Here is a 27,605-nt window from a genome sequence, read left to right as displayed (position 1 = left end):
TATTTAGTGGGATAGTTTCTTTAAGACGAAACAATTGTCACATACCAAAAGTATGGAGGAGAGCTAAAATTTAATATATTCTTTAAAAAAAAATATTTTATTATCTACAGTAGATGATCCTGCAAGATGGAATTTAGCTAAAGAATACCCTTATTTCTAAATAACTCTAATCTTTTTTGTTTGATTAAAATTTGCATCTTTCTTGCTATCTATTTTTAATTTTTTAAAAACCTTACATACTCTAACATCTCAAAGCTCTACCTAAAGGCCGTCTTACAGTTGGCAATTTTACTTGCATACAAGAAATGTTGCGGCAACTTTACTTGCCGCAATTAAGTCGCAGTTCACTTTACAGTCCGCAATTTTTATTGAAATATATTTGTTTCAAACGGTTTGTCCAACTTAATGAAAATTGACGATTATCGGCTGCCAACTCTTGCAAAATTTCCCAATTCGTGGGAAATTTCAAGATCCTGGAGGGAAAAGAGAAATTTTAACCAAAAACAATTAGTGGGAAATTTTAAATTCATGTATTATTCGTAAAAAAAAGTTATCGTATATGCATTTCTCAGCAAGTGAGTAAATTCAAACTGGCATTACCTCAACTAAATACCATTTTCTGTTGGCGTCAGACAAAAACAAAAAAAATTGTAAAGTATATTTTGAAATTTAGAAAATTTTGTTGTTTTTTGGAAAAATGTTTCAGTTAAAAAAATATATTTGTATTGTGTTGCTGACAATACATTGGATTTAGGAAAAAACGGGAAATTTTGACGGCCTTCGTAGGAAATTCAATTTCAGAAAGTTGGCAACTCTGGTTGACAATTTGTTAACGAATTAACGTAACTTATTATTCATTTAAATTAATAATATAAATATGAGGTTATGTTGGGAAATTGGTAATCTGAAAATAACTAGAAAAATAACCAAAAGTTGCAAGCCAAGTTGAACAGTTATGGGTTCGGATCTATCATCTGCAAGGGCAAGAAAAAAATTTGCTGCAACTTTTCTTTCATGCAGATAAAATTGCAAACTGTAAAACGGCCTTAATACACACAGATCAGCTGCCCCCTTTTTAAACAGTCCTTTTACACCCATTTCAACGGCGGGGGATTCACCGAAACGCAAAACCCGAGCGACCCACCTTCGCTTGCGCCAACGTACGTCCTCCGGACAAGATCTTGGACGCGTTCCGAAACAGAGAAAGAGAGAGAATGGCAGTCAGCTGAGTAGTCGATTGCATCGGTGCCGCGCCTACGCGTCGACCGGCCGTACGAGCACACCTCCAAACGAGGGGGCGTAGCGCCACCCGGGTCACTGCTGGGGCGCGGACTCGAGCACGTCGTCGAGGGAGGCGAAGGCGCAGGCGCCGAGGCCGTGGTGCGACATGAGCCGGATCAGTTCGTGGGCGTGCGCGGTGGCCATCTCCAGGGGCGGCTTGCGAGGCTTATTGTTTGATTCTGGAAAAGACAAAGGTTATTTTATTATACAGTTTTTTTTTGGCAACTGGTTCATTACAATCCATTACGAGTTTTAAACGGTTTTATTTAGCTCGACCCGTACGGTATTTATTTATTTGTTTGTTTATTTGGGTCAAAATTAGAAATTGAAATTTAAGTACCTTCCTGTTGTCAGATTGATCTGAAATTTGGTACACACCTTTAGTTCCGATGACAATACAATATAGTAATATCAATAACATTGTAAATCTAAGATGGCCGCCGGTACAAAATGGCGGATTTCATATTTTTCCACAACCCCCTCAATATGGGTATCAAATGAAAGGGCTACACAAGTAGAATACTGTGATTATGACAAAATTTAAAATCCAAGATGGACGTCGTTACAAAATGGCGTATTAGGTGAGGGCATGAGCAGTCGTGTCCAGAACAGTTGTGTCCAAGATTGTGTGACGTTAGAAGGACAGATAAAAAAAATAGGTGATTAGATGTATCTACGTAGTTAGCGGTAGCTTTACCACCCAAGTTAAGGTAATAGGTTAAAATGTGCTGAGGACTGTATGGCATTAGGGTGGCTAAAAATGTAATGTCGCAAGCGTTTCCCCTCAAGATTGGGCGCCTCTTGTTGTATATTATAGCTTTGCCCCTCTACTGGACCTCTGGGGTCGACCGTTAAAATGTCCATTACTCGTGGAACAACATGGAAACAATAAATAAAAAAACAAACAAAAATAAAAACGAAACTGCTACACAACGAAAAAGAAGGCTCGAAAAGGCGAAAGAAAAGTATAGAACGAAACGTGCAAAAGAAAGTGAAAATGAAATCTATAGTCGACTACAGAAGCGAAGAGAACGGTTAGCAACAGAAACACCTGAGCAACATGATGCCAGGTTAATAGCACAACGTGAGAGACAAAGGCAGCTGGTAGAGTCACAAACACCTGAGCGTCATGAGTCCAGGCTAGCATCACAACGTGACAGACAGAGAGAGTTGTTAGCGGCAGAAACACCTGAGCGTCATGAGTCTAGGCTGGCATCATAACGAGAGAGACAAGGAGAGTTGTTAGCGCCAGAAACACCTGAGCGTCATGAGTCTAGGCTAGCATCAGAACGCGACAGACAGAGAGAGTTGTTAGCGTCAGAAACACCTGAGCGTCAGATTGTAATAAACTATCAGGTAAAAAACCATGTAATAATGATGCACTAAATTAATTAAATAGAATGAGGAATATTCGGTAGGCATTTCCGTTAAATACTAAAAACTAGAAAATAAAAAATCGGTAAAAAAACATTTAAGTTAAACGGTTTTATCTTATGTGCACTGAAAACTAGAAAATAATAATAACAATTAGGTATTTTAAACTTCTAGTTCAGAAATATTTTAGTACTAGGCAGAATAGCTTTTAGGCATATTAGACTAAAATAAAAACGTGGGGCCCCTCTGAAATCCTACCTATGGCAAAGCATATCTTTATACTTTGGTAGATCATGAACTCGGCGTTCGCTGGTGAAGCCGCCACGGCTGGTTATTGATTGTCAAAATCTCCAGTTACGATTATAGTAATTAAGTTGTAATTAAGTCGATGCAATCCACACTTAGTATAGAAGAAAGTATTACAGCAATAGTTAATGGGCCCCACGTTTTTATTTTAGTCTAATATGCCTAAAAGCTATTCTGCCTAGTACTAAAATATTTCTGAACTAGAAGTTCAAAATACCTAATTGTTATTATTATTTTCTAGTTTTCAGTGCACATAAGATAAAACCGTTTAACTTAAAAGTTTTTTTACCGATTTTTTTTTTGAATCTAAAGCTTCAGAACCTCGAAATTAGTGGAATAACTTAGTGGTTTCAATTTATAAAGCTTAGAACCTCGCAATTAGTGGTTTCAATTACACTTTATACTTTTTAATTTACAATCATTCACAATGTCTAAAAAACACTATTAAAATTAATAGAATATCCTAGCAACAGCTTCCGTTAGGCAGTTGTATCCATAGAGAAAGCCTAATATTTAGCTTATAAAACAATCAACTTTTGATTTATAACCACAATTTCTCTTGACGGAAGATTATCAATGGCCAAAATGACGTTTCTCGCAAAATTTGAAGTATAATTAGTGGAAAAGTCAAAAGTTTGAAAACTTTTTCTACCAATTGTAAATGTCTACCACTAATTTGACGTTCCGAATGCTTACAATGAAATTAAAGGAACAAACTTCTACGCTAATTGAAACCGCTAATTTATTCCACTAATTGCGAGCTTCTGAATGAAGCTAAAACTTTACACTTATGAGATTACAATCTTTCACAATGGCTAAAAAAAAATCGTTTAAAATTAATACCGTATGATCGAATAAAAACGGCGTCAGCGACGGCTATGAAATGAAGATCGCCGTCATTTTATATGAAAAATTATATATGGGAAATGGCATCGATCGTCATTTCCAAGCCAACTTGACGCCGTTTTTGTTTTCGAGCGTACAGTAGAATATCCTAGCAATAGCTTGAGGTACCTAGTCGTAATAAAAAGCCTAATAATGAGCTTATAAAACAAACTTTTTCTCAAAATGAAATTACTCCCAAATATTGAGTGTAGTTAGTAAGTATAAATAGTGGTAAAAGTTAAAAATTTCTACTGTAAAATTATCATATCATCCAACAAGAAAAATAAAAAGTATGGTTTCAGTGAATTATCCAGATATAAATTTCGTTTAGAAAAATTGAAGCCTATTTTACCTTAAAATAAACTTATTCGAATAAGCAAGCATTACTTGAAAACAGTCTGATGTGGAAAAACAGGTTTATCAAAAAAAAATATTCTAAAATATCAATCAAAACAAATTGATTTGATTGCTTTGGTTTCACTCTTTTTATTTGACATTATATGACATTACCTTTCCTTCTGTCTCTGGCATGTCAAAAATGTCATGTGTTAAAAGTTCTCCGTAACGTCAAATATGCGTCAAATAGTACCAAAATTAAATTAAAATATTCTAAAGTTCAGTGCATAATCGGCATTTTTTCTTATTAAAAATAATTATATCTTTACCAAAAAAAAATAAAAATGCAAAAATTGTGTCTGGATAGTTCACAAGACCCAAAAAGTGTAATTACCTAAAATGGCAGAATTTAACGAAGCACTGATGGCTTCTCTTTGTGACGGTTCTAGTTGCCATCCCACCGGACTAGACCATGGATTTGAATACGCTAATAAACTAAATGCATCCTGAAATCCAAAAAAAGCTTTAGTAACATTTTATTTTTTAATTAAAAATATTAAGAGGATAGAAGTCTAGTTTTTTTTTATAAAAAATATAAGTTTTATATAAAAGAAAATAGAACGTTACTCACTTCTAACATCTGTTGATTATGTTGTTTGGTATTTTTATCTGTACTGAGTTTTTGACTCATACTATATAATTCTCTACCGAATTGTAATATTCTTTCTACTGCTGGTTTTGAACACGATTTTCTGCATACTGGCACATCTACATCTACAAGAAGAAAAAAAAATACATTGGACATTATTCCACATCTGAAAGAATATTCTAAATATTCTTTGGTATCGCTCAAACCTTATTTGATATGTACAGTCTGTCCATTTCTTCTCTCACTGAAGAGACTGTAGATATTTTAAGGAGGTTTAAAGCTTGATTTTCATGCGTCGGTTATCCGTTGACACGATGGTCCGATCATAGCGTTTTCGCGCCACTTTTTATCCGTAAATTTTTTACTCCAAGCAGAGAAAGATCGTACGCTAACGGACGTTTTGATACTTTTTTGACAAATTTAATCTAACCTTAATAAAAATATAATAGTCCAAGAGCTAGCAACGTCGGGAAAACGAGAATTTTAAGAAATCTGTTTCTTTAATATATCTTTTGTTATGCTCTCCTGACCAAAGTGCGGGCCGTCTGGCTGCCGATAGACTACTGCCGTTCACTACTGCGCACCACATCTGTACAGGGTATCCGATTTTCGTGTGCTTTATGGGATTTCTCGTTTATGAGTAGAGATACAATGATGCGATTTTCACATTACTTTGCTACTTTTATATGAAACTAAATATGCTACACATAGGTGTGTCCTAGCCTGCTTATGCGCCGGAACCGTGATGCGCAGTAGTAAACACATGTTGAATAGAGATATGATGCGCAGTAGTGAACGCAACGTCTACCGGCACCCAGACGGTCCGCACTCTGTTCAGGAGAGCATAGCAAAAAATATACACTCAGATGCAAAAAAAAACGCAACAGAGAAATTTTTGGTCAAATTTAAAGTGTTATATTTTTGTTATTTTTAGCCCTATTTGCATGAATTTTTTAGCAAACTGTACATAATTATATCAACTTTAATTCGTAAACTCAGTTTTTTGTAAACTTTAGTAATTTGCATATTATACAGGGTTAATCGAGGGGTTGTTTTTTATCCTAACTTTAAAACATCCTGTGCAATAATATCGTGTGTAAATTTTCTTAAAACATAATTTTACGGTAAGAACCATGTCTCCTGAGCATTTTGTTTTTTGGATCACATCAATGCATTCTTTGGTTAATTTTTAAGAGCGAAATGAACTGATCACGATCCATTTGCAATTTTTTCAGTTAAAAAAAATTGTAAAAAATACCTTAATACTTTGTATTGCCTCCCCTGGCTACTATAACTGCCTGTATATGTTTGTTCACACTGTCATTGAGGCTGTATTGCGTTATGTTTTCCCATTCCTCTTTAAGGACCAAGCGAAGTTCATTTAATGAAGCTGGTAACAGCTTTGCAACCTCTAACCCTCCTGCCAAGCGTCTCCCAAACATCGAATATGATGGGCAGTTCATAGTAGTATATAGTTCACAATAATTATCAAAGCTGCGTTGTCATATTGAAAAAAAAACTTCAAAAATAAATTATAATTGAAAAAATTGCAAATTCTTTGCAAAAAATAAATGCTCAGGAGACATGGTTCCGTAAAATTATATTTCAGGAAAATTTACACACGAAATGATTGCACAGGGTGTGTCAAAGTTAGGGTAAAAAAACAACCCCTCGATTAACCCTGTATAATATGCCAAATACTAAAGTTTATAAAAAGCCGAGTTTGCAAATTAAAGTTGATATAATTATATAGAGCTTGCTAAAAAATTCATGAAAATAGGGCTAAAAATAACAAAAATATAACAGTTTAAGTTTGACCAAAATTTTCTGCGTTGCGTTTTTTTTGCACCTGAGTGTATTAAAGAACCAGTTTTCTTAAAATTTCTCTCGAAAACGTTGCTATAGTTCTTAGACTATAAGTAAAACAGCGAAATCGTTATGGAAATGAAGATATAAAATGACAATAATCACAAGCAAATCGTATATCCGATGAAGGGAGGCATGAAAATGCAATAAATTTAAAAACTGCGTAATTTTCTAACCAATCGAAGTCTTTAAATTCAACCAATAAAATTAATATCGTATCATCGTATCGTCGGACAACGGATGCATGAAAATCGAGCTTAAACCATTAGTGGACACTAAAAAAAATGGGGATTTTCTTACCCATATCATCTTCGTTATCACAGCAATGCCCGTCTTGTTCCTCTTCCGTGCTATTACAATGACCGCTGCCGTTCTGATAACCGTTTATCGAGTCTTTGCCGTTCGTGCACGAGTCTGTCGTTCCGTTTTGATAGTCTTTACCGTTTTGACAATCCTACAAAAAACATAACAAGTTCCAACGCTGCTCAATATTCCTTGCAATCGAATAAAAAAAATATATCGATTTTTTTAGTATGATCTAGGCAACGAATAAAGAAATAAGGATGGCGATTATTGACGTTTACCTGTATATTTGGGCACTCCATAATATTAGGGCAGTTTTGTCCGTTGGTGCAGTCCTCGGTCGCGTCCACTTCCATTTGGTCGTCTTCGTTTTGAATGAGGGACGTGTTGTTGGTGCAGTTGCCGTTATGAGATGCGTTGGTCTGGTTCATTTCTTCCACCTAAGAGTTCGATAATAATCGGTTTAAAGGAGCTACAAACAGCTTAGGAATATATTACCATTATGGACAATATTTCATACATTACATTATACAAAGTTGAGGAATTATTTGAAAAAATACGATATATACATATAATAATACTTATTGTAGTTTGTGCTTCTTACTTTCATTATGTTAGATGTTAGGTTTTTTTGGGTTGTTCTAAAACTAAAAGAGTTTCGGACTTCCATTGTCTTAATTTATTTTGCTTTATTTGTTTTTGCGAAACGTTGTGTAAACAAAATAAATAAAGACAATGGAAGTCCGAAACTCTTTTAGTTTTAGAACAACACAAAAATCATCAATATTTGAAATAAATATAGTCAAAACAATATCAAAAAACGGATTACAATATACAAATCTAATTTTGTACGTCTGGACATGTAAAAAATGTAGAAAATTAGTTGGTGTAGAAAATCAATTTTCTACGGTAGAATATATAAAATTTTCTACCTACCCAACCCTGGACAAGAATTTATAAGAACTTTTTTACTTATTTTTATCTGCAGAATACGATGCCGAAGGTTGCGATCACCCTGTATAGGTATTTTTTCTATAAACAATTAGGTACTTACTGATGGTTTATTGTTAGTTTTATTGTTGCAAAATCCTTTGGTCGATTGGATGACGGACGTTTGGACTGGACTGCCGGATCTCGGAGACGATGACGACAAGTTATCCACTCCGCATTTTCTGTGGCACACTTCTATATCCGAACCGTTCACCATTTCCACGAACTGGCGACACTACAATAGGAAGAAAAACAAACTTTTATAAAGTTCTTTTTAAATATATTCAGTATGGTTTAATAGTATTGTCAAGGTGTATGTGGCGCCATCTGTCGGAGAAGCGAGCAACTAAAACCGCAACGTGTCAAGAAATCTGAAGACATTTTTTTGTTGTAGCGCCATCTCTTAATCAAGTCGACAAGTAAGCGAAGCAGACAATAGAATGTACTAGTAGATGGCGGACCCGTCCCGATAATTTTGGATTGTTCGCGAAACACTCACCACAGCTATATAAAAGGAGCGCTTACGACAGTTGGGAAGTCTGAAGATAGTCTGAAGTTTGAAAATACCGCGAAATACCGTTAGAGTAATAGTAGTTGCATAAGTTGTGTTGTAAATAGTATAAGTTGTGTGTACAGAGTGAAACAAATAAATTCGTTAAGTATTTTATCGTGAGTTTAAATAGTGGACCCACGGAATCCGTAACAGTATCAAAACAAATCATTCAACGTTGTACAGGGTGGGTCAAATTCGACGCTTTTAAATGGAAACACCCTTTTCTATAGGAGATAGACAAAAACTAAAATCGGTGTCTGGAGTTCAATTTTTGTCAAAAACATGACTGTGAAAACCGCATATCGATATCTGTTACCGTTTCGGAGTTACAAAGTTTTTCAAAAATATGCATTTTTAACAAATCGCTGTAACTTTTTTGCTATAGAAAATTTTGTATTTTTATGAAAACATTTCCGAAGCACCTTTTTACGTAGAATTTAATGGTTTAAGTATATTTTTTTTTAAATTAATAAGTTAAGAATTATCAACAGAAAATTTGATTTTTTATATGGGACACCCTGTATATTTTTAATTTATTGAAAATAATTTAAAATTACCTTTCCAAAAATATAACACACTTGATATTTTGCTCGATTCCTCTTCGAGATATAGAGTATATAAAAATTCGCCCGCTTTAAATAAGTAGGCTTTGAACGGCACCGGCTGTAATGCAAAAAAATTCTAGCTGTGAGAATCAATTAAAACGAAAATAATATTTGCTCTAAGAGATGCAGAATTTTATAACAATTTAAAATATATTTAACCAACATCAACACATTTAAACTATCGTATATCTAATAACAATAAAAATAAATAGCAAACCAAGACATGAGATTTTGCTACAGGTGTTCGACATATCGACCGTCTTCTGTTATGGACAGACGGGGCAGTTTTTGAACATTTCTCGCGGAATTCATTAACTCAGTAGGGGTGAAAGATTCCTCTCATAACTGCTAAGTATTTCTAATTCTTGTCTAGATTATACGGAAGAATAAGGAACCTTTATTCTTCCGCAAATATATCCATAGGATTAGATCCATGGGCACTAAGTCAGGCGGCCTCGACGGCCAACGGCTGGGATCTTGGTTAGCTATTCAATTTCAATTTTTCTTGAAATTGGCTGCAAAAATTTGCTGATAACTTCAGCGTTGAGAGGCGGTGCGTCGTCTTGCTGGAAAAATATGTTTTCCAGTTCCATTAAGGGCATATAATCAATAAGGGGTCCAAAGCCTACTGGTTAAAAGTGGCGAACTTTTAAAAATTCTGTATTTCGAAGGGGATTATAACAAAATGTCAAGTGTGCTATATTTTTGGAAAAGTAATTTTAAATTCTTTTCAGTTAATTAAAAATATAGAGGGTGTCCCAAATAAAAAATCAATTTTTCAGTTGATAACTCTTAAATTATTAGTTTTAAAAAAATTATACTTAAACCATTAAATTCTACGTAAAAAGATGCTTTGGAAATGTTTTCATAGAAATACAAAATTTTCCATAGTAAAAAAGTTACAGCGATTTGTTAAAAATGCACATTTTTGAAAAACACCCCGCATAGTCTATAAAATGAATAACTTTGAATTTTGACCGTTATTTTTTACCAACATGGCAAATATAAAATCCCTCTGTCAAAAAAGTTACTGATATTCTTTAAATTGAGTGGCTGAACTAGCCTGAACGAATCAGATAGGTAACTCTTTTTACTTTCGTGAAATAGAAAAGGAAAATAATAAAACAAGTGACAATTCTTCCTCTTCTTGCAAAAATCAACACGAAATGTCATAATTGACAAAAGTAAAATGTCATCAGCTTTTGACATTTCTAAATATTAGACCAATGCCGTCTCTATTAGAACAGCCACGAGGCGAGATTTATGACGTCACGCTAGTTAGATAATACGGATTAATAAATATGTTGGAGAATACATGGGAAACATAATTATTCCTCGTATTTTTGGTTTGTATTTTAAAAATGATATAGTTTACATGAAATATACATAATATACAGTTAATAAATACAATATAATATATACCGATTTATTGTAATAAATACTTTGGCTAATAAACATGAACCATACAAATGCAGCAAATGTTTTACAATATAAAAATAATGAATAGGTGGTACATAAGATAATGGGTAAAATGTAAAATATATTTTAAATTTTGGGGTTCGAAAATCAATCTAATTTAACAAAAAACATTCAATATCTACTAATAGTGATGTATTATTATTTGCATTCACAAAATTTATTTATATATTATAATATTTACTGCAATTAATAAACTAATATAAATTTGTCAAAAGATGACCACATATTTTTTTAAATTATTATTCTTAACACAAAAACTATCTACATTGACTATGGAGTACGATTTCAGTCATATTGTAAAACATTTGCTGCATTTGTATGGTTATTAGTTTATCTGCCAAAGTATTTATTAATATAAATAGGTATATATATATATATATATATATATATATATATATATATATATATATATATATATATATATATATATATATATATATATATATATATATATATATATATATATATATATATATATATATATATATATATATTGTATTTATTAACTGTATATTATGTATATTTTATGTAAACTATATCATTTTTAAAATACAAACCAACAAATCGAGGAATAATTATGTTTTCCATGTATTCTACAACATAGTTATTAATCTGTAGTATCTAACTAGTGTGACGTCATAAATCTCGTTCCTAAGCTGTTCTATTAGAGACGGCATTGCGTCAGCATGGCCGCAAGTTGCTAACCTAATAAAATTAACACCAGAAAAGCCCGCGGGAACTGTCAAATTCAAAGTTATTCGTTTTACAGACTATAACTCCGAAACGGTAACAGATATTGTTGTGCGGTTTTTACCATCATATTTTTGATGAAAATTGAGCTCCAGACACCGATATTTGTTTTCGTCTATCTCCTATAGAAAAGGGTGTTTCCATTTAGAAGCGTCGAATTTGACCCACCCTGTACATATTATTATTAAAGTGTCACTATATTTATATTCTACCATAGGGTTTATCACCTTACCTTCAGCATAAACATCAAATTCTGATTATTTTCCAACAATCCCGGATACAGTTTGGTGGTCTTGTCGATGGCCTCTCCCATACGACCCGATAAAACGAGCTTTTGAATTTCTAAAATGCACAAATCAACAGAGATATTTAATTCACGGAATTTAATTATATTCCAAAAAAAGTTAAAAGTTTTTTTTTTCTTCTAAAGAACAACATGCAATGGCTACCGTATGCTGATTGTTCGTGTAGAGCAAAGACTGTTCTCTGCTATTTTTAAAATATCTCAGATATAAAAAAGTATGGACATATTATTTTCTATAAAATTATACATATTAATACAAATTAAAAAACAATAAATAAAAGGACTTACTTTGTCGATTCTTGATTGAAAGTATGTCTTCTGTGAAGGGCTGATTGGTGATCTGAGCAAAGGCTTCCGCCGTGTTGCAGTACCCGTGATGGATGAGGTAGGTGGAAACCATCCTGAAAAAAAAATAACATTAAACTCTTGTATAATAAACTGATTTCAAGTGAAACTGTTTCAGTTTTAATATCACCAGGTGGCTTTAGTGGCTATTGTCGTAATTTCATATCGCCATTGATTACAACTCTATATTAAAATTATATTTATATATAAAAAAAATGTTAAAATGTAATGATACAGGCTTGGTTTTAATAAATATTAGTAACACTAAAAGAACTAAGAACATTAAAAAAATAACTGTATTAACTAAGTGTACAAACAAATAAAAAACTTCTTGTTGGACCGCATTTTCTCTACTGCGCATAAGCGTAACTAAGAACGGTTCTCAGCTATCTTGGAACGAACCTACTTTTAACTCGATTTTACATGAGATCTTACAATTATTTGTAATAGCATTTTATGGATAGTTCCATTTACAATTATGCTTACTTGTTGAGTATGGCTTGCCAATCGGTCTGGAGGCCGGGCGTGGGGAAGTCCCTGATCTCTAACTTGGTCCTGGAGCGCAGCTCGCGCATCATGTCCTCGATGTCGAACACGAACGGCTCCTGCCCGAAATTGGCGTCGACCACCTCGCCGGGCGTTTGCAGACCCACGGTAGGATATAAATTCGGCTAGAAATGAAGAAAAGAACGCATAAAGGGCCCGCAGAAACAGAGTAATGGATATTCTCCGTCATTAGTTAATAAAATAATGAGAAAACGAGGGGTAAACCGTAAAAAAATACGAAAGTAATACCGAATAATTTCGTACTAATACCACGAATAATGCCAACATCTTGTACACCAAAATACACCAGCGATTTACCCCTCGTGAAAAAACGTATAGGTAGGTATAAGATTATTTTTTCGGCAAATTCGACTTTTCAAGTGGAGAAAGATACGTCAAACTATATTTCAATACTCTTTGATAGAGAGATATCCTCTATCAAATAAAAAATCCTATATACAGGGCGTTTCAAAACAAATGCGAAAAACTTCAGGGGGTGATTCCTTGTTCAAAATAAAGGGTAGTTTGCTTTATAAACGTTGGGTCAAAAGTCAACCATTAGGGAGATATCGCGGTGCAAAGATGGCGGAAAAATATTGTTTTTATTTTTTATCTTGAAAACGAAAAGAAATAGACTAATAACATTTTATGGAATCATTACTGTTATGAAAACACACTTTCTGGTAATTTTTTCACTTTTTTAAAATGAGTGGAAGGGGTTGAAATAAACTACCCCTATCATTCTTGTTAATGAAATTTAAAGAAAAATCTTATCAAACACATGCAAAAAAATTAATTTTGATAGTTTAGTTTATTTAGAAACTTTTTTTATCTCTTGTGTTTTTTTGATAAAACTCACCGATTTGAAATTAAAAAATAAAATGTAAAGCATTACATGTCAGGACAAAAAACATTTTTAGATAAAGAATCTAGTGGGCAGCTGTAATTTTTTTAGGAAAAAATCTAGTCGGCCGCTGTCACTTTTTAGGATGTTTCTAATATTGTTTTATTTGAGATTACCCTACTGCAATACGTTATTATCTAGATTATTATTATTATCATTATTATCACTAGATTCTTAATCTAAAAATACTTTTAGTCCTGACATGTAATGCTTTACATTTTATTTTTTAATTTCAAATTGGTGAGTTTTATAAAAAAAATACAAGAGATAAAAAAGTTTCTAAACAAACCAAACTACCAAATTAATTTTTTTGCATGTGTTTGATTTTTCTTTAAATTTCATTAACAAGAATGATAGGGGTAGTTTATTTCAACCCCTTCCACTCATTTTAAAAAAGTAAAAAAATTACCTGAAAGTGTGTTTTCATAACAGTAATGCTTCCATAAAATTTCATTAGTCTATCTCTTTTCGTTTTCAAGATAAAAAATAAGAACATTATTTTTCCACCATCTTTGTACCGCGATATCTCCCTAATGGTTGACTTTTGACCCAACGTTTATGAAGCAAACTACCCTTTATTTTGAACAAGGAATCGCCCCCTGAAGTTTTTCGCATTCGTTTTGAAACACCCTGTATATTAGTAAAATTTCATGTAAACATTGTAATCAAAAACATGTTATGTTGGGCAAACTAGAAGATCAGTTTTAGTTAGATTAAAGAACATAAGGCTCAGATAAGATATGGTAGAGCGGATAATTCTTGCGTTGCTCAATATATTTTTGATAGAGATTATTGTAGAGATGTTGATAATTTAAAATGAATCAAACAAGACTCAAATTACAGGCAATTAGATGCATATGAGAGCATCAGAATTAATAAATGTAAAGACAGTATGAACAGAGACAACGGTCCAATTCCTTTCAGTTCTCTGTTCCCCTATTGCTCTAATCTCGGTAATTAATTGATACGATAAATTTTCCTTTGTTCAAAAAATGCTCAAAAAGGCCATATCAGGTAGGGCAAGATTCTATCTTTATTGAAAAGCGCAATAATTGAGGCACTTAGAATAAAAGGGATACAAGTGACTTTTTCCTAAATACAGATTCAGATACTTTAGGTACCAATTTATTTAGTATAAAAGGAAATTCTACAGTGGCACAGTGTTTTAGTTAGATTAAAGAACATAAGGCTCAGATAAGATATGGTAGAGCGGATAATTCTTGCGTTGCTCAATATATTTTTGATAGAGATTATTGTAGAGATGTTAGTATAAAAGGAAATTAAGTAAATTCTACAATGGCACTAAGTAGTGTAGAGTGTGGAATTTACTTAAATTTCTTTTATACTAAATAAATTGCTATCTAAAGTGTCTAAATCTATACTTTAGTCCATTTAGAACAAAAAGTCACTTGTATCCCTTTTATTCTAAGCCTCTCAATTAATTTGGAACTCAAATGAGACACTCTGTATATAAACTTTTACGTATCAATACTATTTTTATACTTAATATTTGACTGACCTTTGATTATACAAAATAACTTGATATACTTAACGCCAAAAAAATCCACTTTCAATCAAAATGCGTTTATACCATACACAAATAGTAATACTCTTTAGTTGATTGGGTAGATAATTATATTGTGAATTAGAAATTAATCTCAAAAGAATACTCACACAAACACTCATAGATTTGTTTTGTTAAATTCACCACACGTCACAAATTCTAAATATATTCCTATTGAATACTAAGAAAACACTAAAATGTTAAATGCAGTAAAATTAAAGTATCCGACTGGCGTTTTTCGTGGCACACAAATACCTATTGCAAACGAAAACTGCATAAATTCTATGAACATTACACAGCAACGGCTTTGCCTAACCTAAATTAATCTTAACGATAAAACCTTATCTGTTTTAAATATAAAATTAAATATGGATACAGAACGATACGTATGACATATGTATTTGTGAATCTATTTTGAAATTTTCCCAATTATTACAGTGATATATCAGTTTAAATTGTTGATTTTATCTGTTAAGCTTCGTCCACACGTAAAGTTTTACCGTACGTCTTACGTAGTGTTGCCAGAAATTTTCCAGCGAATTTCATCAACGAAGCCTTAAAAACCCTCCCCCTTCATATCCCCTCAACTTTTCCCAAAAACATTCAGATCTTGTAAAAAATCGCCAAATTTCGTGTATTTATTTTACCCTATTTTATAATTAGGAGAAACTTTTTAAAAACTTATTTCTGGTAATTTTTGGACACCGATATATTTAAATAACCTTTTTCTTAAAAAATAACACAATCAAAAATGCTGTAATAGATATTCGACAGCAGTATTATAAAGTATGTGTCAAAAAATTCATTGCTTATAATGACTGCTTGAACCGAGAATAATAAAATCGTGCAAGACACTATGATCAGCTGACATTAGATATGTTTTCCGTTTGCCTATTTATTTCTTTTTAACATCAAGACCTTTGGTTTAGTTCAAGAACGGTAAACTAATAGGATTGCTCATCCTCATAAGACGTACTGTGTGCACAGTACAGTGCAAAACGGCCAGAAACCTTCATACTGTCTTCATTTTGGATAACAATCCTTCAGCCCTTCAATCGACGAAATTTTACTGTAAAATCCTTCATATTAAAGGAAATCCGTCAATTTTGGCAACACTGGCCTTATCTGTCCAGTTAAAACATAGCCCATCCACTGTTGCCAACTTTCTGAAATATCGTTTCCCACGAAGACGGTCATATTTTCCCTTTTTCTCTAAAAATTCACACGAGTTCTCAAATCCAATATAGTGTCGTCAATACATTACAGATATAGTCTATAAAATGAATAACTTTGAATTTTGACCGTTATTTTTTACCAACATGACAAATAAAAAATCCCTCTGTCAAAAAAGTTACTGATATTCTTTAAGTATTCTTTAAATTGAGTGCCTGAACGAATCAGATAGGTAACTCTTTTTACTTTCGTGAAATAGAAAAGGAAAATAATAAAACAAGTGACAGTTCTTCCTCTTCTTGCAAAAATCAACACGAAATCGCATAATTGTCAAAGGTAAAATGTCATCAGCTTTTGACATTTCTAAATATCAGACCAATGCCGTCTCTAATAGAACAGCCTCGAGCGAGATATATGACGTCACGCTAATTAGATACGGATTGTTGTAGTAGGATGTTGTAGAATACAGGGAAAACATAATTATTCCTCGTATTTTTGGTTTGTATTTTAAAAATGATATAGTTTACATGAAATATACAGTTAATAAATATAATATATACCTATTTATAGTAATAAATGGAAAATAAACTATGAACCATACAAATGCAGCAAATGTTTTATAATATACAAATAATGAATAGGTAGGTACATAAGATAATGGGTAAAATGTAAAATATATTTTAAATTTCGAGGTTTGAAAATCGACCAAATTTAACAAAAAACATTCAATATCTACTAATAGTGATGTATTATTATTTGCATTCACAAAATTTATATGTACATATAATTTTGCAAGTATCAATGTTCGAAAAATTATATTTGCAAATAATACAATATCATAGAAAATGCGTCAGCGATGGCTATGAAATAAAGATCGCTGTCATTTTATAATGTAAAATTATTCTATAAAATTTTTGATTTTCTTGGGATTTAGGTTCGGGAAAAACGTTGATTAAGTTTTCATTTGGTTTTCATTATTTTTTGGTTTAAAAAACGTTTCAGCTAACATTATAGCCTTCATCAGTGTTGTGTCATATAAAAAAATAGTGTCGAATATAATCCAAAAATTGCATATAAAATAAACCACATAATGTTTACTGCAATTAATAAACTAATATAAACTTGTCAAAAGATGACCACATATTTTTTTAAAATTATTATTCTTAACACTAAAACTATCTACATTGACTATGGAGTACGATTTCAGCCATAGTCAAATATAAGGAATAATTATGTTAGCGTGACGTCATAAATCTCGCTCCGAGGCTGTTCTACTAGAGACGGCATTGCGTCAGCATGGCCGCAAGTTGCTAACCTAATAAAATTAACACTAGAAAAGCCCGCGGGAACTGTCAAATTCAAAGTTATTCGTTTCACAGACTATATTATGTTTTTTAATTGAAAATTTAAAAATTTCGACGGAAACGGTGTTTCCTTTTCCCTCTGGATCTCGAAATTTCCCACAAGTTGGCATCACTGATCTCTCTCACCAGTATTTTTAACTGACAGTTAAAGCGTTATGTCTAGAGTGGGCTAAGACATTTTAACTCACGGGCAAAACGTAAGGTAAAACTTTACGTGTAGCCGGGGCTTTATGCATAAAAATATTTATCTTCGCATTACTTTTCATTCAACTATTTTTTTTTTATTAAAAACAAATATGTAAAATTCTAATATCAAAAAAAAAAAGTTTAAAAAAGTATATGGTCATACAGCTAATATATTTTCTCAAAAGTTTGACCTTATTAATATTTGAAAAGTTTCTATTTTCTCTGGTTATTTGATCTTTATTTAAAATCGATTGCAACCTCAAGATAATCCTTTTGTGGTTTCTTAACTAGTTTATGGCCACTATTTCCTTCTGCTTTATAGATTATTCTAACCTATCGTTAATATAATAATATAGGTATGTATACGACAAGCTATACCGGATGTTTCTTAAAAATGGCTTACCCTTATATATTTTTAATTTTTTCACATAAATAAACGAGATTTGGTACGTTAGTATATGACATAAATTAGGATTGATTGACGTATTCAATTGATTTCGGTCACTTCCTGTTTCACCGGAAATGACTACAAATTTTGTTTCTTAAATTGCACCCTCGATATTTCTTTACTTCATTTGATAGAAAATTACACTCTGAATAGAATGACGTCATATGTCATCTACTGTATTTTAAATTTCAATCTAGAGTGCCATGGTTGTGTTAAAAACACTAATTTTTAATCAAGGAGCCTTGAGAAAATATATTTGATTGTCTAATATTTTTCGTGTCTTGTCCTGGCATGGCGGGTTAAAAGATGCCCAAATCGTATTTTTAATCATAACTCAAATTTCCAAAAGGAAGAGGGTGGCTCGTTAGCATATTTTGAACAAGCATTGTTTTACCGATGGTGCATTTTCCGGGTCATTTCCGGTGAAACAGGAAGTGACCGAAAACAATTGAATACGTCAATCAATCCTAATTTATGTCTTATACTAATATACCAAATCTCGTTTTTTTATCTGAAAAATGTTATAGGGGTGAGCCACTTTTGAGAAACGCCCGGTATAGAGAAAAGCAAGTTAAAAAAGATAGATATAGATAAACTTAAATGTATTAGTAACCATAACGTTATTTTTAAGCATAGCTATAATATAAAACTCGAAATAAAATTAACTCTGTATTATTAGTTTCTATTAGTCAAAAAGCCTTTTAAATTCTGGCAAAGTCCTTTGGGACATAATTGAGGTGTGTCACGTAATTACTAATCCATATAGTCACTAGAGTCGTACAAAGGTTTCTTCTTTTGTTCCGCAGCTGATAAAACACACCTTATTCATGGTTCAATTAGGGATGTGCGATAGTATCGATACTTTAAAGTTCGATACATAATTTCGGTATCGACTTTCGAATCAAAATTTTAAATTTACTTTTAAATTAAACAATTGTAAGACTATCTTGCTTACAATGAGAAGCTCATCTTTCATTGACTTGTAACGTTTGAAAAAAAATGTTTTATCATTATTTAATATGACATTTAAAGACTAATAATAGTACTTACAGGTAAATCGTAGAAGGCAGTGCCTAGATGATGGCCGTTCTTCGTGTAGAAGCACGTGTTGTCGATGAGGTTGACCCCGCAACCGATTACGTCATCGGTGGTGAAGGTAGGTCCGTAGGGCTGGCCCGTTCCCGACGAGCAGAACGAGTGACCATCGTCACCATGATAGCCGTACGATTGCTTGTCCCAACCTAGAACGGATAGTTATTTTATATCGTTTTCCAAATACTTTTTGAAGTGAATGCATTTTCATGAAGTTTGAAGCATTTTCATTGGAGGACACTGTAATATTTCTTTCAAACCAATAAATCAACGAGAATATTCGTATAATTTAATAAAACTACTGTAAATCACTATAAATAATGAATTGTTCGTAATTGAACTGTAATTTCTGTATTATTAATCCGGTAAATGATGGAGATAAACAATTGTGATTGATTAAAATTTTATTTTAAGATAAAACATTCTGAGAATTCGAATAATGAATTGAATAATGACAAGACACGTGAGATCTGTCTAAAAAAGACAGCGATGTAGAGTGACAATTTGGTTATGTGAAATTAAGAGTGATAATTTTGGTTATGCAAAAGAAACCTTATGAGTTTCCTGGTTGCCTAACGATTAACATTAATTTAAAAATAAATCCCTAACATGAATAATGAACAAAATATTTAAACAAAAACAGACCACAGACCACACAAAACAAAGTGTTGGTTAGTAGCAGTTGGTAGTAGTCAGAGATATACCGGGTACGTGACGTCTCAAGTGGCTCACCCCTATCACTTTTTTATTTTTTCGAATAAAAAAACGAGATTTGGTATGTTAGTATATGACATAAATTAGGATTGATTGATGTATTCAATTATTTTCGGTCACTTCCTGTTTCACCGAAAATAACTACAACTTTTGATTTCTAAATGGCACTCTCGTTTTTCCTCGGTATTTTTTTACTTTATTCGATAGAAAATCACACTCCGAATCGAATGACATATCATATGTCAACTTTTGACATTTTCGCTTAAAACAAAATTGTATTTTAAATTTCAATCTAGAGTGCCATGATTGTGTTAAAAACAGTAACTTTTAATCAAGAAACCTTGGAAAAACAGATTTGATCGTCTAATGTTATTAGTGTCTTGTCCTGGTCAGTTCAAAGATGTCCAAATCGTATTTTTAATCATATCTCAATTTTTTCAAATGGAATGAGGATGGCTCATTAGCACACTTGGTATTTCGAGTCAAATTGTCGTTATGAACCGCATGTTATAATTTCAAATAAACCATATGCGAAAATGTCAAAAGTTGACATGTAATATGTCATTCTATTCGGAGAGTCATTTTCTATCGAATAAAGTAAAAAAATACCGGGGGTGTCATTTAAAAATCAAAAGTTGTATTCATTTCCGGTAAAACCGGAAGTGTCCAAAGACAATTGAATATGTCAATAAATCCTAATTTATGTCATATATTAACATACCAAATCTCGTTTTTTTTTATCCGAAAAAATAAAAAAGTTATAGGAGTGAGCCACTTTTGAGACGCACCCGGTAGATATAGTAGTATTTTCGTTTAATGGCCACATCTGACAGGGCTATCCGGCCGGGTGATAAAATTATCGTTTTTTGATAAAAATTAAAAAAACATAAAAATTTATAAACCTAGAATAGTATACGGTTTTATGTTAACTCAAGTTTATAAGAATTGACAAAAAAAAATTATATCCTTCAATTTAATAGCTGTTAGTAAGTTTCACTTCGATAATGCGCACATAGTGCACACTCAATTTTTTTTATTTATAAACTCATTTGCAAAAGAACCAGTCACTAACAAACCATCACACAAATCTACCATAACAAGAGTATGTCGTAATCTAGACAGAAAATGAAAGTTGATAAATTCGTTAACAAAAACAACAGTTATTAATTTAAAATTGATTGAAATGAAGTATCGTTTGTAAATTATAATTTTCCACAATTATCCCGTAAAAACGTTGTTTATTACTCTTCAATTTCAATTTATCATATCTGATTTGAATAATCTAGGCGTTTTACGATGCAAAATGAAAGTTTTCCTGCAGATTCGTAACGTTTATGTCCCACGCGTTTATACACGGCGTCCCAAAAATGTTTATAAAATGTAGATTGTACCTGGCAACCGGTTCAGATTGACTCCCTGAGCAGACAGTCCGATCCCCATGTATCCATCCCTGCCTTTGCTGACAATTTTTACCTCGAAATAGTACAATCCGCACGCCGCTGGTATCGGGTGCGTCGCCTGGATACTGGCAGCGTCTCTGTGCGAATTACCATATCCTGTAACAATAGAGAATATCTGTTAAAACAACTTGGACCTAATCTGTAATTATTGTCTCCATAAATTCTATTATATAGGGTGGTCCCCGAACTGTAGATATTCTGTAGATAATGCATGTCCTAAATTGCTTAGTTTCGGAGATACAGGGTGTAGAAGTTTTATTTTTATTTTTTCCAAATAATTTATGAAGTAACGTCAATATTTGGATGAAAATTGGTATCCAGAAGTATTTTTGACATGATAAATTGGATTTTAGTGTCAGTATGACTCCTACTTGTAGAGGGCGCCAGCTACATAATTTTTAAATGGTGTGAATAATAAAAATAACTTTTCGTCCGTACCTATATAAAACTACTGAGTAAAAAAATATTCATTTACGACGTTTTTTACCTAAAAAAGGTCTCTTGGTAAAAATCGCTACGAGTAATGGTTCTCGAGATATTAATCGAAATTATCAGTACCTGTCATCGTTGACATAAATTAGTAGTAAGTTCCTAGCCTACTCATAAGTTAGTAGTAGTAGTAATAATAGTTATTACACTGAAATCATAAATTTGAAAGGTTTTTTTCCAAAAGTTTAACACAAACTGTTTTATCATCATTTTTTTGCAGGAAAATTTCTGATTTATATAAAAAAATAAAAATTTCCCAAATTTGTTATTATTTCAGTCAAATAACTATATCTACTCAAAGTGTTTATTTTTTGTCAATAATGACATGTATTGACTATTTCCGTTCTAAATATCTTGAGAACGGTTGCTCGTAGCGATTTTTCCGGAAAAAGTCCTTAGTAAAAAGTCACGGAAATGTATATTTTTTCACTCAGTAGTTTTATAAAGGTACGGGCAAAAAGTTATTACTCTTTAAAACAGTTAAAACACATGTAGGTGGCGCTCCCTACAAATAGGAGTCATATTGACATCAAAATCAAATTTCTCATTGTCAAAAAACTCCCAAACATTAATTTTCATCTAAATATTGCCGTTAATTCAGATAATATTTGGAAAAAATCGAAATAAAAATGAAACTTCTTCACCCTGTATCTTCGAAACTAAGTCATCTTAGGACATATATTCATACGAACTTTTTGACTTATTTTTATCTGCCGAAGTTTCCGGAATACAGTTTGGACCACCCTGTATACTATCCCCAGTATAGATACAGTAGCACAGTTGTGCAAAAATCTTACATAAACAAGATTGCCATAATAATATCACTGAAGCCCCGTCCACACATAACGTTTTACCTGTCAGGTAAGTATGATTAAAAAAACTAGCGTATACAATGAAAGTATTTCCCGAGCTTTTATCAATTCGATGGTCTTATGCAGTACAACTGAAATAAATGCCTTTTTGAGTTTTCTGGCGCATCATAAAAATAAAAAAGTGCCGTTCTTGCCTATTAAAGTAGTTGTTTTTTTTGCAAATTTTCTACTTATTTTTTCGATGCAGGGAAAACGACAGTAAAAAGTAACGTGTAGACGGTGCTTTAAAAGGTGACATACAATAAATCAATAGTGATGTAAAATACAACAGATGTTGAATAAATTCGAACCTATAGTTTTCAATCAATTATTGAAATCAAATATTATCTTACTTAATTTCTAGATCGTTTATATACCGCCATGGCTGTATTTCGAATCAATATACGGGGCGTTTCAAAAAATATGTGCCATCTCTCGTGGAGCGATTCTTCACATAAAAATAAGATTTTTACCTCGATTTTTACTCCAATTTTTCAAAAAACAAAAATGACCTAGCAAATCGAATTTACACTTATAGTTAAAAATTATTAGTAACAACGATTTCAGTGTTTTAGTATTTTTCTCTGTTCCTTTTAAAATTATAAATGTACTATTTCAAAAACAATAAAAGTTCAAATAAAACCCGAAGACAAATAAGATAATTTCGAGGAGGTTGTAAGAGAAAAGTAATTGGAAACTGTGACCCAGATTACTTTGTATCCCGTGTAGTGTGCTGCTAAATATGCCTCGCCACGTTTTCAGTTCTTTTTGTTCTACTTTTCTACACAGTATTCTTCAGGTTGAGAAGCAAGAAACGGCAGTACTTTTTTTAAACTTTTCGCCGCTTTTTTTTAATTCCAAAACCTTTCTCAATATTTATAGACAAACCTCACGATTATACACACATTAAAATAGATAAAACCAATACAGTTATCACGATGACAAAATATCAAACTAGTCTTACAAATAACCAGGTAAAAAAAAGCTCTTCAAACACCCTGTACATTACGTAAGGATTCCACGTATCTACAAGTTAATTTGGTTCGTTAGATGTGTAGATAAACAAGGAACGATGACTGGTTATTTTTTTTTTCGTTCGATCTCCCGGTGTCATTGACATTGCGTTAGGTCACTTCCAAAACGATGGCAAAACATGTGACAGGTTCGTGAATTGAAAAGAAAAAACCTGCCAAAACAATTCTAAATTCGGAATATCAACGACCTTTCCTATACCAGTTCATATTGAATGATTGTCTTTCGTTTTATAATAACAAACAAAATCTACACAAAAAGTTTTTTTTTCTTTAATACGTTTTGCCTGTCAGTTAAAACACCAGTATGGACGTTAGCCCTGTATGTACATAACTTTGAATAAGAAGACTAAGGAAGGAGCATAATGCTATCCATGTATTCATGCATGGTGGGCGGAAAAGGCACCATAAAAGCTCTCTAGGGTGGGGATCCTTGACAGTTCTGTTTGACGATTCATTTGACAAATTTGAATTTGATTTGAAATTTTGTGGATTTGTCAGTCTTTACGGAGCTTATTTTATGTTATTTATTATTTATTCTACTACTGATAGTTGTATAAAGGTAGTAAATCTAGATGGAAATTGTGGCAGAACTTAAATTAACAGTGACACTATCGCGATTTATCAAAAGACTCTAAAATAGTTGGTTGTGTAGCGTGCGGTAGCTCTCGGCAAAAATTGAGTGAAATAATGGAACAACTTTTCGCTAGTAAGTGACTATATAATATACATACGTGTAGTAAACCGATCATTTATGAAATTCACTTAAATTAACTAAATTATATATTTTTCTTGCATTTTAGCTTTTATTTATTGCTTGTCAAAGATTAGATGTCAAAGAATTTAGATACGTTAATTTGACTTACCTGCTTCAGTAGCGTATCGGATGTTTGTGTTAATAAATACTTATTATAACTTATCTATTTTTATTAGAATTATATATTTTTATAACAAATTCTAATAACTACCAACATTTATTCACAACGTAAAATAAAACAACAAACTATTGGGTCTACCCCACGTCTACCCTACATCATAGTTTTACATTTTTTAAATAAAATTAGAACGACACTGATAAACCGGAATTTAAGTCGGCCATATTTGAGGCCCATCGCGGTGTACCTAAGATTTTTGATATGCTCCTTCCTTAGTCTTCTTATTCAAAGGTACATACCGTTTTACCTGTCAGTAGTGTTGCCAACTTTCTGAAATAGAATTTCCCACGAAGAGGGTCAAAATTTTCCGTTTTTTTTTCAAAAAATTCTCACGAGTTCTCAAATCCAATATAGTGTCGTCAACACAATACAGATTATATTATAACAGAAAATTTAAAACTAATTTCAAAATTTACTTTTCAATTTATTTTTCACCCAAAAAAAAACACATCCTGGGATCATCCTTAGAAATATTTACTTATAAGTTTTTCAGTGTAGATAAAACGACAGTTTTGTTATAAAACCAACTACAGGGCGAGTCTATAATAAATGCAAATATTTTTACGGGTAGTATATTTCGATCCCAGAAACACGATTATGAGGTTTTTTTCGCGAAACATTTTTAGAAAATTTAGAATTTTTTGAAAAGGATTTTGGAATTTTTTTTTTAGTTTTTAGTTAAAATACATAGTTACTTATATATTACTATTACTTTATAGTAGATTAAATTTACAAGAAAGAAAATCTAGAAAAGATCCAGTCGTTCTCAAAATTTATGCAAAAAAACATTTTTTTTTAAAACGTCACAAAAGTATTAATTTTTGACGTAAAGTGTCAAATTCAACGAGCGTAACCATAATTTCTCGATATACATTATAATTACATACAAGATATTACTTTTAATTTTTTTTTATATTATTTGGAACGTTTGAAATTGTTTAAAAGATTATTTGTGGCGTTTGAAAAAAAATAGCATGTTCTATTCGGAGTAAAAATGCATTTTTGTGGCTTGCCTGTATATCAAACGTACAGCCTTGTCACAAGAAGTGTCATTTTTACTCCTAGTAGAACAATATAAGTACTATTTTTTAGAAATTTTCAAAATAAAATAACTCGGTTATTTTTTGGACTTTTTTGAAAAATGGTAAAAAGAAAAAATGTTTCCTTTATCGAGATCTACCACCCCTGAAAATATTTGCTTTGCAAATTATTGAAGACACGCCCTGTATATACGGTCTTCCGTCGTAATTAAGTTCAAATAAAACGTCCGTATTTTCGTCTACATACAAGGTTTTAGAGGATACGTCATAATAACTGAACAGGCATGACTGACAGATAAAACGTTACGTGTTGGCGAGGCGTTACTGTTTTTTCTTTTTCATTTTGTTAAAATCGTGAAAAAAACAACTTATATCTAATAGTAATCTAATAAATTTGAACAGGATTGGAACACAAGAGATTCTGTAAACTTTGACCAGAGTGCTTTTTGAACGCTCTGAGGGTGATTTACCGTATCATCAACCTGCGCCCGCAGTAGTCAACGACCGTCCGCCAGAATCCAGTGGCGTCACTACGGAAAATTCGACACCCAGAAAAAAGGGCAAAAGTAAAACACTAACGACGCGACTATTCGGTCTGGTGCGTTAGAGATGTTTGATACACATCGAAAACATATTATTCATAGATATCTAGAAAAGATAAACACATAGATATCTAGAAAAAATAAAGTGTGTCCATCAAGAGGATACTTGACAATGACAGTTGTGTTTAGTTGTTTGACAGTGACATTTTTAGTCGTGTCGTCTGTCAAGATCTTCCAAGATGTCGGACAGACTTTAGATTAACCATAGATAAAAATAAAATCATTATTTCGATACAACATATAACAGCAAAATGTAAACAAACCGTTTGTTTAGTTATTTACAGCTTGATTTGACAATAGACTTAATATAAGTTTTTTCTTCAAAATGTTGGAGTAAAATTGCCGTAGTTTCAGAATGTTTCTATAACCCTCGGTATAATCAGAAAAAGTCTAATTAAAATAAATATTCTCTAAGGGAAAAAACATTTAGGAATTACTACATATATTTGTAAAAGTTAAATAACATAGTATCAAACTTGTTAAAACATATCGATATTTTAAAACGTCGATACTTTGTGTATCATCCCTAAACGAAGCGACCCGCCTGAAGACGTATTGGGTAAGGTCGACGCTCCACCAAAACTCCCCATCCCTGTCTGGGGTGTCTGCCTCTTGGTGGTTGCCCCCGTCTAGACCCTTTCATATCCAGAGTGATTGACTGTTTTTTTTGTTGGAATCACTGGCATATAGAATATATCCGATATGTAAACGAAAAATTAATAAATCAGATCGTGTACAGCATGTCCCCGGATTGTTTTTACAAGAGGAAAAACTTTTTTATTATTGACATTTTGAGAAAAAACATTCTTTATAAAAAATTTGCTTGTTCTAAAACGGTTAATCCCGTTTATACTTTTTGAAATTTTCATACCGTTTTAGAGAAAATTAAAAAAAAACATGAAAATATTAGTTGATTTTTTTCCTAGTCCTAAAAATCTAACTAAAAAAAATCTGATTACTTTCGAAAGTAATTTGATTTTTATTTTTCCCTGATGGAGTCATAGTCTGAAAATATATGAGAATACTAATTTCGCATTCCCATTAACCTGATGTTACTAGATTTTCAATCTGACTTTCCCTTCTTTGTGTCTTAGCAACCATTATCAAGATTTTTTTAACTTTTCTCTAATTTAATCATCTTGAAATCTCTACTGCTTTACTAGATCACTGTAGTATGCAT

The 27,605-nt window shown here is 32.2% G+C and overlaps 1 protein-coding gene across 2 annotated transcripts in view; it reads right to left on the bottom strand.

Moving 5' to 3' along the window:
- Positions 1–219: 219 nt before the first annotated feature.
- Positions 220–27,605, bottom strand: part of LOC115884625 (ran-binding protein 9) — a 44,139-nt gene continuing 16,753 nt past the window's right edge. For both annotated transcript variants that reach the window (XM_030903272.1, XM_030903274.1), the window contains 11 exons: positions 21,409–21,573; positions 19,262–19,452; positions 12,513–12,697; positions 11,970–12,082; positions 11,610–11,719; positions 8,055–8,225; positions 7,282–7,440; positions 6,998–7,151; positions 4,814–4,956; positions 4,577–4,688; positions 220–1,460 (listed from right to left, as the gene is read on the bottom strand). In XM_030903272.1, the coding sequence (XP_030759132.1) occupies positions 1,315–1,460; positions 4,577–4,688; positions 4,814–4,956; positions 6,998–7,151; positions 7,282–7,440; positions 8,055–8,225; positions 11,610–11,719; positions 11,970–12,082; positions 12,513–12,697; positions 19,262–19,452; positions 21,409–21,573 (1,649 nt within the window). In that variant the 3' untranslated portion in view covers positions 220–1,314. The remainder of the gene's footprint in view (positions 1,461–4,576; positions 4,689–4,813; positions 4,957–6,997; positions 7,152–7,281; positions 7,441–8,054; positions 8,226–11,609; positions 11,720–11,969; positions 12,083–12,512; positions 12,698–19,261; positions 19,453–21,408; positions 21,574–27,605) is intronic.

This window comes from Sitophilus oryzae, unplaced genomic scaffold, assembly GCF_002938485.1.
Source record: "Sitophilus oryzae breed Bouriz unplaced genomic scaffold, Soryzae_2.0 scaffold_306_pilon_pilon, whole genome shotgun sequence".
Lineage (NCBI taxonomy): Eukaryota > Metazoa > Arthropoda > Insecta > Coleoptera > Curculionidae > Sitophilus > Sitophilus oryzae.
The sequence above is the reverse complement of the archived record's forward strand: the minus strand, read 5'-3'. Positions and strand labels throughout refer to the sequence as shown.